The following is a 16,216-nucleotide window of genomic DNA, read 5'->3' as shown; positions in this document are numbered from 1 at the left end:
GGCCGCGGAGCCACCGCCCCGCTCCGCGCCCCGGCATCGCCGCCTCCCGGCGTCCCGCTCCGCGCTGGAGCCCTTTTGAAGCCGTGCCCTACTTTGTACTGGCTGCTGAACAAGCCTGAAAATTGATATTACAGCTTTTTATGATATAATATCCCTCTAATTGGTGCTTCATAGGGCCGTGCCTGAATTCTTTTCAATTAAGCCCTAAACTACAGTAACTGTTTCTCTCGGTACATGCTGGAAAAGCCATTCACGAGAGAGGCGACTGGTACTGCACAATTCCGAAGTACCTTTAATGTGTCAAAAATGTTTTGTGAAGAAAGCAACACTGTAAATGCAATCACCTACATTGGTGTCCCCATTGTTAAGCGGGAGCCAAAGTATTGCTAATTGTCCTGCGTTTTAGCTGGGTTTTTAGAGCATTATGTAGTAAGTACACCGAAGGGTCAATTTGTGAAGTGAAATACTTAGCATGCAAAGCGTAATACAAGATGCTGTGTAATACTTGACCTCTCAGCATAATAAATGTAGCAGCGAAACGCTGTGCATTCAGGATTTGCTGAATAGAGCCTCCGCAGAGGAACAAAACCAGAAAATGTTCTCTTCATTCCTTTTTTTTTTTTTTTTTCTCCCCACTAAGCGAAAATTATTCTTTATAATGGCCATTGCAGCAATTAGCCAGCATTTGGGGAGAATAAATGTGCAGAAATAGCAATTTCTTATTTTAAATGAGATTTTTGTATGGAGGCTGCAAATTACTTGGAGGTATATGAATAATTGTTGCCTTAGTTTTATGCTATAGAATAGGGTGTGGGTGGGTATAAAGATTTCCTATTTGCAGTTAAATGTTTAGACATTTTATTATTTTAATTTCACTCTCAGTCTGTCTCAATTGACCCCGCTTTCCTCACTGATCATTGCATATATGCCAGGAAACAAGTACTCAGATGATGGAAGCTTTCCAATTAGAGTTTTATAGTTTTATGGTTTGGGTGTGTACATGTTGGGGGGAGAGGGAGTCCCTACCTTGTTATTTATTTATTTATTTATTTAGCTTTTCTTTTCTTTTCTTTTCTTTTCTTTTCTTTTCTTTTCTTTTCTTTTCTTTTCTTTTCTTTTCTTTTCTTTTCTTTTCTTTTCTTTTCTTTTCTTTTCTTTTCTTTTCTTTTCTTTCTTCTTTCTTCTTCTTCTTCTTTCTTCTTCTTCTTTTTTTTTTAAATGAATGTGACATGTAAGTACAATCAGTTTACACTCTGGATGCTACTGTGGTGTTTTGAATTCAGCCTTCTAAAGCAAAACATTTTAAGAATATAGCATATTCAACAGGCACTTCTCATTATCCTCTATAATAGTTAACCTTATTAGTGCTTTATTTACACATTTTAAAGGTTTTGTGCTCATAATAATAAAAAAGAAAGAAAGAATAAAAGTAAGAGAGAAATGCAAAATTCTTTCTCTTGGGCCTTCAAGATTCCTGCACTGAGTTTTAAGTGGATGGAAATGGTTGTGCTTCACTAGCTGAAGTAGAAGTTTAGTCAATCTGAAATTAAAATAATTTCAGAGAAAGCACAGTTCTAACAGGTAGAACTTAATAGGAATTTTTGTTTCACAAAAAAATTAATACACTTTCTTGCAAATTTCACTAGGGTAGTGCACAGTAATGAATTTTTATATCCTGAATAAAGAATCATCCCGTGTGATCATCCTAACATTTGACTTAGAAAAAAGTTTGGATAATTAATTTAAAGTTCATAATTTTCTCTCACTTAATCTAAAACTTTCCTCAACTGAACAAATTATGCCCCTTCAATCTTGTTCCTACTGAGATACCTACACTCCCTTCTCTATTGCATACAACCTGGATAGCCCCTGAAGTGATTGCTTAGGGAAGGACAGAATCTCAAGACAAGAACTGTTTGTTTTCTCACCTGACCCATAGAACTGAATGGTTTTGAAAAAAAAAGGATTTGTTCCCAAACTTTCTCTTGTTCTTATGATAATTTCTAACATTTTTCACAACTTTTGCAATTTAATAGCGTTTGGGGCTTTTGATGTGTTAGTAAATATAGTTCCTTTTTGATTATACATAATAGTAAGTTAAAATTATCCACATAATATTGAAGTCCTCATTCAGCCTGATCATGCAGTCACTATGTACTTAAAAACTCCTTCCCCTCCATTAAAGTGTCATGTCTGCAGGAATATTGGTTTAAAATTCTGAGCTGAAAGCATTCAGTTAGTATTTCATATACAGATAGACAGAATTTATATTAAAAAAAATTGCTGGTGACTATAGGAAATACAATTTTATTATTCCTGTACTAAGAAGTCATACAGTAATATTTCTTTATTCTTTTCCTCTAACATCTTTTCTCTTTCTTTCTTTCTTTCTTTCTTTCTTTCTTTCTTTCTTTCTTTCTTTCTTTCTTCTTTCTTCTTTCTTTCTTTCTTTCTTTCTTTCTTTCTTTCTTTCTTTCTTTCTTTCTTTCTTTCTTTCTTTCTTTCTTTCTTTCTTTCTTTCTTTCTTTCTTTCTTTCTTTCTTTCTTTCTTTCTTTCTCTCTTTCTCTCTTTCTCTCTTTCTCTCTTTCTCTCTTTCTCTCTTTCTCTCTTTCTCTCTTTCTCTCTTTCTTTTATGGACTTTTTGATAGAATGTGAAGATGAGAGATCAGCCTAGAACAAGTTGACTAGAACAAGCATAGAAAGCATCCATGAACAAAGCTGTAGTGGAACTTCTAGAATTAGTGTTTTGAAAATTGAAAACATTGCTATTAATCTTGTATGCAGATCTTTCCCTTTTAAATTATTCTGATGTTAGAAATGGATTTCATAAGTTTATGTGCTAGTAGCAGTATAGGCTCAACTCACTGATGGTAATTACAATGAAAACCATATTTACCATGATCATTTGGCTGCATGGCTTGCTCTCTCCCTTCAGTAACATTTTCTTTGAAAGTCCAGGTCATCTTTATACTTTTAATATAAACTCATCTATCAAAGAAGCATCCTTTCTAACCCAAACATTGTGCTCATTTGTGAACCAATTTGTCATTCCAGTTGGAGAGTGATCAATGTTAAGTCTCCTCAAAGATAACAGTTCTCACATTGCATGAAAACTGAGAAAAAAAATCAAATATTTGGCTAGATTCATTGCTGATTTACATTTTCTGAAGCCAGCTAAAATTTGTGTCTTCCAGAGATTTATATTGTTGGAAAATAAAAATTATATCTGTCTCAATGTAATACACAAGACTAGCTTCCAGATTTCCAATTTTCCTAAATATTATATGAAATCAAGTGAGTTGATTGCTACGTGAATTATATGCTCTTCAGTTTCTTGAGGTATACAGAATTAGATTCACAGCACAAAGAAAACTTGTCTTAGAAGGAAGAGGGAGAAAAGGCAGCAGAGTCAACAAATTATTTGAAATTTCCCAGAATACTTGAAACTTCTAAAATTTCTGGCATAAATTCAACAGATCCAACAACAATAATAACACATGTCACAAAATTACATGTAGTGTTTATTCTGTACTTTTGTCTCTGCCAGATGCTGGGGAGTGTGATCATGACTGGTTATACGAGAGCACTCATGAGTAGACTGTTTCATTAAAAAGAAAAGTTCAACTCATTTTTCATCACCTAGTTGTGAACACTACCTTCATGGTAGTAGTTGTAAGAAAAAAAAATTGTCTTTTTCTTAGTTCCATGCAGAATGTTCCTGAGTAACACACTTTGGATATATAAGAACTCTAAGGTGAGAAGGCAGTTCATGGCGCCCTTTTGTTTCCATCAACTTACAAAAAATATTGTTAGTGGAGCAACAAGGCATGTGTCACTTCTTCAGTTTCTTTGCTCTTTGGTGTCTGTTAGTCATCAATGATATACGCAATGGAAGGTAGTATTGCTAAAATCGTGTATTTAGAATCAATATTTATCCAGAAAACTAAGGGTATAGCTAAGACAAGCCCTGATAACCTTCTGTAGTATTGCTCAGCCAAAAACCGGAAGTGATGAAATGCAGATTCTTCTTCCTTAGTTACTTTTATGACCATACTGGTAACACATTTCTGTGCTTCAGTTGCTAATTTCCCAAATAACCTAAAAAATCTAAAGTATCTGACAGGAACTTCTAGATATGCAGTCACTAATCATTTCTCAATCCAAAAGCAACAAAAAATAAAATTATTTTTCTTAACTGCAGCATGGGTTCTACTGATAATCTTCAGAGGTACAGGAAATATGGAACTTCCACAGTTGCAACTAATAGCCTGATGTAATATTTATCAATGTGCTTACATCCATTATTTCAAATTTCCTATATGGACCTGATTTTCGAAGTAAACATTTCTTTTCACTTGGGAAAATTTTAATTTATTGCCAAAACTTGAAGGGCCTAATTTTGGGCAGGTAGTTATGCACTTGTATATGCATACATATTTCTAGAAATTGGAAACTGAGTGATCTGTTGAGGTCAATTTATTTTTTGAAGAAAAAAAAGCTCTTCAGCTATGATAAGACAAATCTTGTAAATGAAATTCAGCTTGTTTTGAATTATGTGCAAGGATGAACATGGTGAAGCATTGCCTGATAATGTGATAGATACGATTACAAAACATCTTAGTGAACAGAAATTGTTTTCATCATCTTCCTCCCAGAAATTTTTTTGCACTTTGAAAAAATACTTGATTCATTGTGTTTCACTCATTAGTGACTACTATTCCTTGCAAAATAGAGAGCTATAGCTGATACACAAGATGGTGTTCTTTATTGTTGGATGCTAATGAGAAATTTTAAATATAAGTAGTTAAAAAGGCAGCTTTGCAATTGCTGTCCATAACTGCCACTCCTTTGATGTTTTTGCAGATTAGTTCTCATGTGTAACTTTTTCCATTGAGTGGAATTCATGCATATGGTCAATTAAGAGACTAAATTGAGTGCTCCATTTACAAGAGCAACCCACACTCAGTGATCTCCTCTTTTGCTTAAGCAGATCTGTAGCATAAAGTGTAATTGATGGTGTACTTAACATATTTAATCCAAATTTGTCGTAAAAAAAAGTCTAAACAGGTGTAGGAAAATGGTGTGACAGTATTAACTGTGCTTTCAGAGGTAACCAAATAGCATGTATTTTAGAAGGCATAGGATGGTTGGAAACTTATCAGGACAAAACACGTTGAGGAAGATCCACCTGGCTAGACTTGTATCTTCCACTGACTATTTCTGTTTTTCCTTTCTGCAATTTCTTCTTATTTTCTTTTCAAGTATTAAACTGTTGAATAGATTGTTTGCACCAAATTACAGAATGTTCAATCAATACAAATCATTCCACCTCTTAATGTTACTTAATTGTGTATAAATAACTTATGTGGTGTTTCCTTTCAATATTTGTTACCTCCATAGTTCTACAAGAAATTTAATTGCTTACACAAGGAGACAAATTTTACTCCAATTTTATGGTGTCTGTTCTGTATGAAACCAACAGGAAGTGCTCCTCTATGACTGAGAATAGAATTAGCTCAGAGACTGGATTTCGGCCTTTGTGCAGTGTCTGGACATGGGACAAAAAACCCTCTAGATGTGAACATATGTGAGAAAAAAAGAAGATAATGTAGCCATACATAAAAACAAACATTTTCATGTCAATAAAATGAAATGTTCAGGAAAAAGTATAGAGCAGTATAGAAGGTAATTGCAAAAAAATTAAATGGGAAAAAAGTCAAAGGCACTCAAAGATCATGGTATAAAGCAGCAAAAGAAAAATAGGATGCTGCTGGAAATTGGGACAGTTTTATTTGCCACATCACAATAAGCATAATAAAATGTATGAATTTTGTCACTTACAACATTCTCTTTTCTTTTTGTTTACTAATGAAACCCAAAACTACAAATGAATGAGATCTGGTTTATGAATGAGGTTTGGCTTCAGGCTGAGATCAAATGAAACCACTGATTCAGTATTAATTCACTTTGAACACATAAATAGGTATAGATTCACCGACTAGAATCTGTATGTTTATGAAACTTGGCAAACTGTCCAGTACTGTTGAATTTTTCATGGCATCAAATCTGAGCAAGTTTCCCTTGGCTGTAGTATCAACTCTGAGTATTTAATATAGCACCAACATATTAGTTTGTTTCCCCATATGTATAGATAAATGGATGTTTCAATGTAGGCATATATATATTTATACAAACTTCTCAAATATATTTCTTGCATTGATACTGCAGAATCAATGAAGAGTGATATACATATTGTAGTATTCTTTATATATGAATAGAAAAATAAATAAAAACCGGTAATGGTTATACACACTCCATTGCCTTTTAACATATCAATTCATTTTATAGAATTCAATAGATTTCAAGAAAAACTGAAGTCTGAGGCTTTGGTTAAGTAATTTTTTTCAACATTTAAAAATAATGATTATAATATTCTGCTGAATTGAAGTGTAACTTTAACTTATTGCAATAGGATTCAAAGCTCTATTTTACTCTCATAGCTACTAAAAACTTGAGCTTTAAGGTAAGCACTTTCACTGTGAAACAGTAAGAATTGCATGGGTTAATTAGCTGCAGACTTCATTTTCCTCACATATTTCATTTGGAAAGCAAAAATTAAGTATCAAGAATTAATTAGCTATGTACAAACTATGAAAAACTGTTGAGGCAAGTGCTGTCTTGGTAATTCATGACTATATTTAGATATTGTAATGATTAGATTTTAAAAGAAACAAGCTAATTAGAACATATTTCCAAAGTCACACAGAGGTCAGGAATGACAGCGACCTTCTGTAAAATGAAGAATAAATATCCTCTATTCTGTAGATTGTATGGAACTGGTACAGTAAAGCTAAAGCCTTTTCCTGTTCAATGAATTGGAATTAAACATGCTAATTTGAGATCTCCTTCAAGTATTTTATTTAACTACTTTGGCCTTTAATTCTTTTATACTGCAACATTTAATGTAATGTTATTTATCTATACGAAGCACGTTATACTTATTAACCAATGTGCAAAAATCTAAAGTACAGATTTTATGTAATGGGCTAATTACAGGACTTTAAAGCCACCTACTGAGTTTTGCTAAGCTTAACAACAGGTTCACTGAACTGGATAAATTTATTCAAACTTGTGGAAATGAACCCCATTCTATCTGCAACCGTACTGGGAAAACACACAAATTATACCTCAATACCAGTTTAATGGGTCAAACAGTGAACCTGAATACCAAACTTATCTGCATCTTGCAACAGCAAAGAAGCTATAGGCCCTGGGTGAGAAGAGGAAGTGCCCTTTCATAGTTTCTTCCTCAAGTTTGTAAATAACTCAGATTCGGTATGTTGGACGAGCCAGATTTTCAGCATATATAGGGATGGATTAATTTTTATGACAATGACCTTTGAAGAACATAATCTTAAAATATGTTATATGTGTCACAAGCAAGAAGAAGAAGAAAAACAAGTGAACTATATGATCTTTTACTATATCTTCCTATTACTCCTACTATGTTCAGGGACTATTATTTGTTTATTTATTATGACATGCTTTTAAAGACTAATTTACTTCAATCAGACATTTAATGTCTATCCATTAGGTCTGAATGCCATCTAATTTATGTCCTTCTAAATTGGTTCAAACATAATCGAAGTTAAGCTGGGTCTTTGTTAAAATGGAATGAAATCAGAGTCGTACCAAAATATCTCTTACTACTGTATTTTGAAGCTAGTGTTAAACTTTTGGCTTCCCTATCTGAAGAGTGCACAAGAGGCTTATATTTCCTACATATTGTTAAGTTTCAGAAAGGTTCATAAGGCTTCTACTTTCCTTGGCTGTCCAAAACCACTTCATTGTTTCCTGTCAAGTTAACCTCGTTTTTATGTCATAGAATTCAGTAAAATATGTCTATTAGTAACCCTTTCTTTTCAACTTTTAACATTCAGGTAAAAGCAAGACAGAGAGGCTGGCTTTCTTATACTAGCTGCAGCATGTCCTTCAAAATGAAGTGTTTAGATATTTTTAAACACTACTATAGTCTAAGGTTCATATGTGGGTTTTTTTTTTTTAATTTTTATTTGCGTTGTTCTTCAGAATTATTGTGCAGATTATCCAATAAAAATCTTTTCTCAAAAAATTGAGTATTCTGCTGCTCAGATTTTATGTATCTATATGCTGCTTTGGATAACTATGCATAATCTATTCAGTAGCTGACATTTGGGTCTTGATAGATACATTCAAGCATGTACTTTCAGGAATAATAATGCCAGTGCACTGTGTTCTACAATGTGTGCAATGAAAATGTGCCTCATAAAGCCCATAATTGTTGCTTAAGTTACAAAGATGATTTTTTTCCTGCAGTAAATGAGGAACAAGCCACATAATCTTGCTAACACTATATGCCCAGGAAAGAAGAGTTTAAATAAGAAATGCATAAATTTAGCAGACTGCTGTAACAAATGAAATGGTGTAGCATTGAAAACATTTGAGGCAATTAATCAATGCTGTGTTTGCACATATCATTAAATATATTATACTAAGTTTAGATTTGATTTCTATGCTTCTTTTATAAAGAGTTAAAAGAAAATACATTTGAATTCATGCTGATACTGAAAACATGCTCCTAGCTCCTAGTTTCTTGGATTTCAAATCATTTCCATTAACAAACAGCTATTTGCCCTCTAATAAAATATGTCATTATGCTTTATTCACATCACACAAAAGAATCACTGAAAAATCGCCCCAATGATGGCCAATAATTACACATTTTGCTCCTGCACGAGCAATGAAGAAATCTGTTCATTGGAGAAAGCAGGTGCTGGGGCATCATGCTAATAGTCAATGTGTGCCACAGTAATTAGCCATTGCAATTGCTAAAATTAACAATTAGCTAACATGCAATTCTCTTTTTGCAGGCTGCAGTTTACTTTGTATAATCCTTGTACGTTCTTAGTAATTATTCTGACAGCTTATTATTTTTATTTTTTCTGGTTTGAACACAGCTTTAACATTTGAATCAGTCTACCCAAATGTTCAACAGGCAGTATGAAACAACTGCTTCACTAGGCAATTTCTAAGGAGCAAATTTGTTTTTATTCTCAACTTTGCATTGTTCAAGAAATATATGACTCTTTTATAGGGTAAGAACTCCTCATCTTATTTGAGGGCTGAGGATCACGGAGAAGATATTAGGACTTCTTGACAATGGTGGGATACAGAATCATCCCAGCTTTCAGGAAAAACTGTTGCAGTTTAATTTCTGGTTCATGACCATTAGTTGTCTCTGGTGCTCTTGTTGGTGGCCTGTGGAAACTTGGAAGGTCTCTTTCTACTCTCAGCTAAAAAATGTTGAATCATGGAATACAACAACCTCCCACTGATCTTCATCTGAACAAGTGGAGTGTTATCCCTCGTATTGCTACATTTGCAAAGGCCTTCATAATCCTGCTAGGAATCCTGCAGAATTGTGACTGGCATTTGGCCCATACTGTAGGCACAAAAAGAAAACAGGACAGAGTAAGGAACATCTTCATGAGCCTGCCTCATAAACTAATGGCGTGCCCACATCTTAAATACTGTATCTTGGTTTGACAATCCATTTCAAAGGAGAATAAGAGTAGATAGAGAAAATAAATTCAACAAGGATGAGCATGGTGTGAAAAGGCATTTGTATTGGGAAAGAATATCCACAATGATTAATATGGAAAAGATGACTGACTGGGCTATAATGGGGACTTATACTTTTACTGGTGGTGTGAAGAAATTAAGTGAAGAAAACTATTTGCATTTTCTTAAAGAACTGCGAAGCATTCAATAAAACTAACCAGTTTAAAAAGATCAAAAGCAATCATTTTTTCTCATGGTGCACAACTAGGCAGTGGAGCACATTGTGACAGAAGGGCTAATCAGGATGAAAGAAGAACTGACTGGGTTCATAGTTAGTAAGTCCCCAGCAGAACCCAAGATCTACTCATGTGTTATCGGGCTCAAAGGGCATCTGAAAATGCAACTGTATGACAGAGAAATGTCATGCACTGCTTGTCCTTCACTATCTTACTCTATTCTAAGCCATTGCTCCAAAGCTAAATGAAAGTTTTTTTGATTTGGTATAGTCATCTTTTATTATTTTGTATAGCAGTACATAGGATAAAAAATATTAATAACGAGCAACTCAAAACATGCAGAAGAGTTGCATTTTTTCCTACATATTCAGGTCAGAATTCAGCTGACCATAAAAATCTGTGCAATTCAGCTCAAATCAATGTAGACTGAAAGATAGGCATAGTCAGATTATATCCTGCTTATCTTGCTTAGCTTTTATATTAATACATTAGTAGATATAAATGGACTTGAAAACACAACTTTCAAAACCATAAGGGCCATAACAACTCCAATGGAATTTTTCCCAATTTTATAGGTGTAAATGAGAGAATAATAAGACTTGGGGAATTTATGTAATCTTCTGTAATGATCATGGCTTCCATAGCTGACATCAAACCAAAAATAGTTTTTTTAAGCAGTTCTTTAGATCTCCTCCATGTTTTTAAAATATTTTAAAACGTGATTTGCTCCTGTGCATACAAACTAGAAAACTGTGTTACAGAAAAACAAACTGTCACAGCAATTGTTGTTTTTGACCTTGTTTTTGCACCTAAAATCTCAATAGAGTTGTGGTCAGAAAGAAGCAACAAAAACATTCTCGAGGATCCAATACTTTACCTGAGTCCAAACCTTTAGCTGAGGCAATAGTTACAGAAGAATCAGACACAAAATAAGGATCTCAGGCATGCATTGACTGCACCCAACCTGCTAGGCTCAGTAGCTCCGTGCCTTTCAGCCAATATTACTATCAGAGAACAACTAGTAAAAATCAGAATGAAAATGCATTCAATTTTTTAAGGATGTATCTAATAATTTAGGCATTGGAACAGGCTATTCAGGGAGGTGGTGGAGTCATCATCCTTGGAGGTGTTCAGGAACCATGGAGATGTGGCACAAAGGGACATGGGTCAGTGGGCATGGTGATGATGTGTTGGTGGTTGATCTTGGTGGTATTTTCCAACCTTAATTATTCTATGAATCTATGATTAAATATTCCTGATTACCATAACCTCTATGGACTTCAATGAAAATGTTTTCATATACAGTAACTGAAAAATTAGATTTATAGACACAGTAGGAATTAGCCACTCATGGGTCATTGAAGTATCTACATCAAAGAAGAAAATCCACAACATTTGTACCTTAAATAATGCCTATAGAGACTTAAATTTTGCCTCAGAAAACTCTATGAATGTCTAGATTGCTGTTTATACCATGCTAAGAAGAATCTTACTCTTTGCACTGATAAGCAGCTCTGCTAAACCAAGTTTCACAATGTCCTATGAGTTAGATATCCTGTGTCTGTATTCCATGAGACAGAACCCCGCACACAGGAGAGGGCATGATTTAACTTTGTTGGTGTAAAGTTCACAAACATACATTTCAGCTTAGACCATGAAAGAACAAGGATTTACATTAATATAGTGAAGAAAATGTAATTTATCTCACTTTCCTTCTCTCTGTCCCAGCAAGTTTTCAATTTCCTTCCTAAAATTTCTTTCAACAGAGGAATTGGCATTACTTCTTTTGTAGGGTCTATTGCCTTCTCTGGGTACTTAAAAACCCCACATAAGACAGAGATGGGCACATGAAGCTACATTCTTATGGTCCTAATGGAGCTGTGGCCTTTGGTAACCAGGTTTTTCACTGGGCAGAAAGAGGCCAGAACTCCAGAGAACACCACAGTACATATCGCATTATATACATAGACATAAAGCTTGTATTTGAACCCAAGAAAGGAAGATTTAAAAGGAGATTCAGAGAACAGAACTTCTCTGGAAATCCCTCAGCTAAGCAGAAGAAAAAAAAGGTTTCTCTGGAACACATGAGATAAATAATAACCTAAAATGACAACAACATGTTGATGCTTGAATTCAACAGTGAAGTATGTTTCTTCCAAAGAATCAACCACTTTTGTTCCACAGTGAGCCCTGCAATTAAAGGCAATAATACACTTAATGTAGTACATAGAAGATTTCCCTGAATTATGGGATATTCATAATCTCAACGTAGCAATCCTCTTCTGCATATGTGTACTTCATTGAAAGAGATCAACTCATATCACCCTTATTAAAATCATCCTGATCTTCTCCAATAGCACACAGTAATCCAAATGATGGGCTGTACCATGCTATTTAGGAAAGTTCAGTACTTCTCACATTTCTTCTTCTGTACTACTCACATTTAGTTTAATTTCTAATCTGGTTGCAACTGGAGTATGCTTGGACTTTAATATTAGTTCCCAATAGCTACTGATACCTTTCTTTGTGAACATTATTGCTTGAAAAAAGTTTCTTCTCAGATTTTCCTTACTGAATCAAAGGCAATAGAAATTAAGGCCTCAACTCTCTCATGGTGCCTCTGCAAGCTGCTGAAATAGCCTGTGGTCCACCGTAATTAGTGAATGGTTGCATCATATTTCTCCCATCCCAGTCTTTTCACAATGGATACAAGTCTTAAAATGCCAACACAGTGGAATTAAAATTTCATGAATTTTCTACTTTACAATTATATTATGTTATCTATATTGTATAAAATATATTTAATTACCAATATGATATATACCTAAATACATATTTCGTATGGCTTGGATATGCTGATGCAAAAAAACCCATATAAAATATAAAGTAATTAATTATAATTTGCTAAGTTCTAAGGTTTGTTTTAGTATATACCGGATACTTGATATACATTCGTTCTAGAACAGTTCATCACTTGAGAACAGGGCACCAAAAAATAAATTACATAGAGCATTTCAAAACAGTAGACAATTAGATAAGCATATAGCAGAACACTATATGCTTATCTACTACAAACCAAATGGGTGTCAAACACGATAACAAAATATTTTTTATGTCTCCTGTTATATTTGTTTCTCGTGGTTCTACCTTTAAGACTAAAGACTTCACTAATCTCAATCTAACAGGAGTTTGAAAGTGCAGAACCAGTTTAATTAAGACATCTAGCATGATCTGAAATACAGAAGGATTTCAAGGTAAGATGCAGCTGCTGTATCTCCCACTGCAAATACTTAGAAATTAGCAGTGTTCAAATCATGGAAGATCTTGAGTTTTAAAATTGCCATTGGACTAAACAAACCATGACCAAAGTTATATTTCAGAGATGTGCCAGTGCACTTTTTCAAAAAATTTCACACTGTGTAGGAAATTTTCTAATACTTTTCATAAAAACTGGACAAAAATAGCTTTGCAGCATTAGAAGTTTCAAATCCTGGCACAAGGAGCAAAGACTAGATTTCAGTGATTGGTCATTTGGTGCAACTGGTGCAACTTGGATACATAGAACATTGCATGGCAGCTCATCCAACAGTAAAACTTTTATTGCTTCTTGAAGTGATATATGGGTTCTAAAGAGATGAATCAAGAAAAAATGATGTGGTCATTGTCAAAACCTTCTGAAAATCAGTGAGTGTTTTACTGTTGAATTCAATAGTCTTTGGATCAGGCTTATGTACATGTAGTAGTAAATGGCTGATCCCTTTGAGAGAGGGTAGGGGCACGTTATCATGATTCCTTAGATCCTGTAGGTAATCATTTCATTTCATTTGCACTGGCTGCCAACACAGAATGACCAAATATAAAGCTAAATAATCTCCAGAATCACAGTCAATTTTAGAACAATGAAATCTGTTTTATTTTACCTTACTCATTAAAGATGTGCAAAGAATTGTATCCTTAGCTATGAATGTTAAGAAATCAGAAATTAATTGGCCTGTAATACACATCAGCTATGTTATGCATGGTTATCTATGAAATGAACAAAGCTGTTAATTAAATGAACTCATTTTCTTATTAACCGAGATAGACTTGAAATGTGGAACGGCATACTCTCTGGAATGTGTATGTTATGAGCCTATATTTTTCAGCAAAAAGATAAGTATGTTACAAGTTTCCTTTTTTAAGATGTTGCTGTAATAAATCGAGGCATATAAAACTATAGTGTGTTTCCTTATATAGAAACACATAATCAAACAAGAACAAATCTACCACCTGCTTCATACTGTGTTGTGCTTTGATAAGGAAGGAAAGCCAAGTTTCTAGCCTGGGTCTATCCTGACTCAGGCCATAACTTGTGAGTCCTGCTATTCTAACCCTTTCTCTTGATCTGCTTTTCAGCATGTCTTGGAGTACACAGCTCAAAGCAGCAGGGGAGTTTCTTAGCAAAGGGCCACCCACTTGCATATTATTCCTTCCTTGCCTGTGACATGACACAAGAACAAAGTAGACATTAACCGCTACATTAAACCCAGAAGGAAAGTAATCAGTAACCTGTTATTCTCTTAATAAAGGGAAACACATGCAGTGTGAAATCCAGAAGACTAATCAATAGTCCCAGACAATGCAATGTGCCAAACAAATTGCAAATCAATTAGAATCCTTGTTTTCTTTGAAATGGTTCACTATACCTAAAGCAATTACTCGTTCATTAGACCTAATTTAACAGCATGACTGCCCTAGCAACAACTGGCAGCGTCTGGCTATCAAATGGAAGAATGGCAGCTTATTCCTGTCTGTCTGTGAGTCTAACACCAATCGAAGAAAATTGAATTCCTTTATATAAAGCAACTTTTCATTAATGGGTAAAATATTTTCTGTGAAGGAAGAATCAAGTATCCTATTTGATTTGGTTGAGTTTGGTTTTTCCAGCTAAGCAAGGGAACTGACGTTGACTTTATATGAAGAAATTATGGAGTTCTTAAAACTTTTTAGTAAACTGCAATACTAAGGTATGCAAGGAGAGAAAGTTTAGATTTCCATCAATAAACCTTTCGCAGGAAAAGAAAAAAAAAAAAAGAAGAAGAAGAAGAAGAAGAAGTTCTATATCTGTTTGCTTCAGCTGCATGTTTACCACAATTGAAATGACACAATAAGATTAGCATGGTCCAGCACACGGTGACACAAATTCATCAAATGGTCCATAATCCCTTTGATGGGCTGAGAGGGCATTCAGCATTTGATACAACCCCACCCCCACCCCACTTTAACTTCACTTGGCATTGGATCAAGCCTCTAACACCCCAACTACAGGTTTAAAGCAGTGTTTTTATACTTTGTTTCCTGTCCTATTTAGTAATAGCGCACCCACACTTCAGACATCTTTTTAAATGGCAAGTTTTTAATGTGTATTCCTTTACCTTTCTGTAAGCCTCATACTCGCGAGATCATTTATTCCTCCTCCATTGGTGTGCTGTGCTGCAGCATCGCAATGACAAGGATGCATTTGGAATGGGGTCAGCTGGCAGGAAGCCACATCCAGCAAGGAGACCTGCTGCCTCTGCCATGTGTACAGTGCAGGCATTTCTCATCCCTACAGGGAATGAAGGCAGACAGGAGTGTTGTGCACCTCTAATGGCTGGTATAACGGGTGTTCCAAAGCTGCTTGCAGCATGGCTGGGGCCTTCCCATTTGTAATACTGCTAGGGTCAAGATACTGAAATGGTAATTTGTCCAGGATTAACTATATCCCAATTTTGGCTTGTAAACTTTAACCACAGGGAAAAAAATGTTTTCCTGGATTCATACTTCTAACGACCATGATCTGAAACCCTGATATTTCTTACTGACCTTTAAAGATGTGACATTCTTCTGTAAAATCCTTGTAAACTCTTCAGTGCATATGAGTGTGTGTATAAAAATATGTATGTATATCCTAAATATATACATAGCCTATATATATAGGCTAAATATATATGGGCATATTTATAGCCTATACAGATATATATTTGTAGCATAGAGTATCTTTTTGTACTAATTGAAGTAATTTCTAAATTCCAGAATATAAAAAAACCCTTCAAAATCATTTTAAAAAGCCTTTAAATATTTTTGGGCCTATATTTAGTGTCGAGTTGATCTAATTACTTTTAGAACAGCTGCTGTTACAGGGAGTTGGAACTGCTGAAGTGACCTTAAGTATTTCTCAAAAGATACTCTACTTTGAAGTTCAGCATTGCCAGACCTCAGACTTCTAGCCTCCTGATTCTTGCTATTCTTTCATGTGGCATAATACTCTTCTCCCTTGCAAAGGGGAGTAGTGAGATGATAGCTTAATGCCAAAAGGAGAAACATTTTCTGGAAATTTCTCTTTCTCTCTCTCTCTCTC

General features: G+C 34.6%; 1 protein-coding gene across 1 annotated transcript in view; it reads left to right on the top strand.

Moving 5' to 3' along the window:
- The first annotated feature begins 234 nt into the window (after window positions 1–234).
- Window positions 235–16,216, top strand: part of MBIP (MAP3K12 binding inhibitory protein 1) — an 80,240-nt gene continuing 64,258 nt past the window's right edge. Inside the window, exon 1 of the mRNA XM_010711698.3 lies at window positions 235–380. Coding sequence (XP_010710000.2) covers window positions 235–380 — 146 coding nt within the window. The remainder of the gene's footprint in view (window positions 381–16,216) is intronic.

The sequence above is a fragment of the Meleagris gallopavo genome, chromosome 5 (genome assembly GCF_000146605.3).
Source record: "Meleagris gallopavo isolate NT-WF06-2002-E0010 breed Aviagen turkey brand Nicholas breeding stock chromosome 5, Turkey_5.1, whole genome shotgun sequence".
NCBI lineage: Eukaryota > Metazoa > Chordata > Aves > Galliformes > Phasianidae > Meleagris > Meleagris gallopavo.
This window is presented reverse-complemented; position numbering and strand designations above follow the sequence as displayed.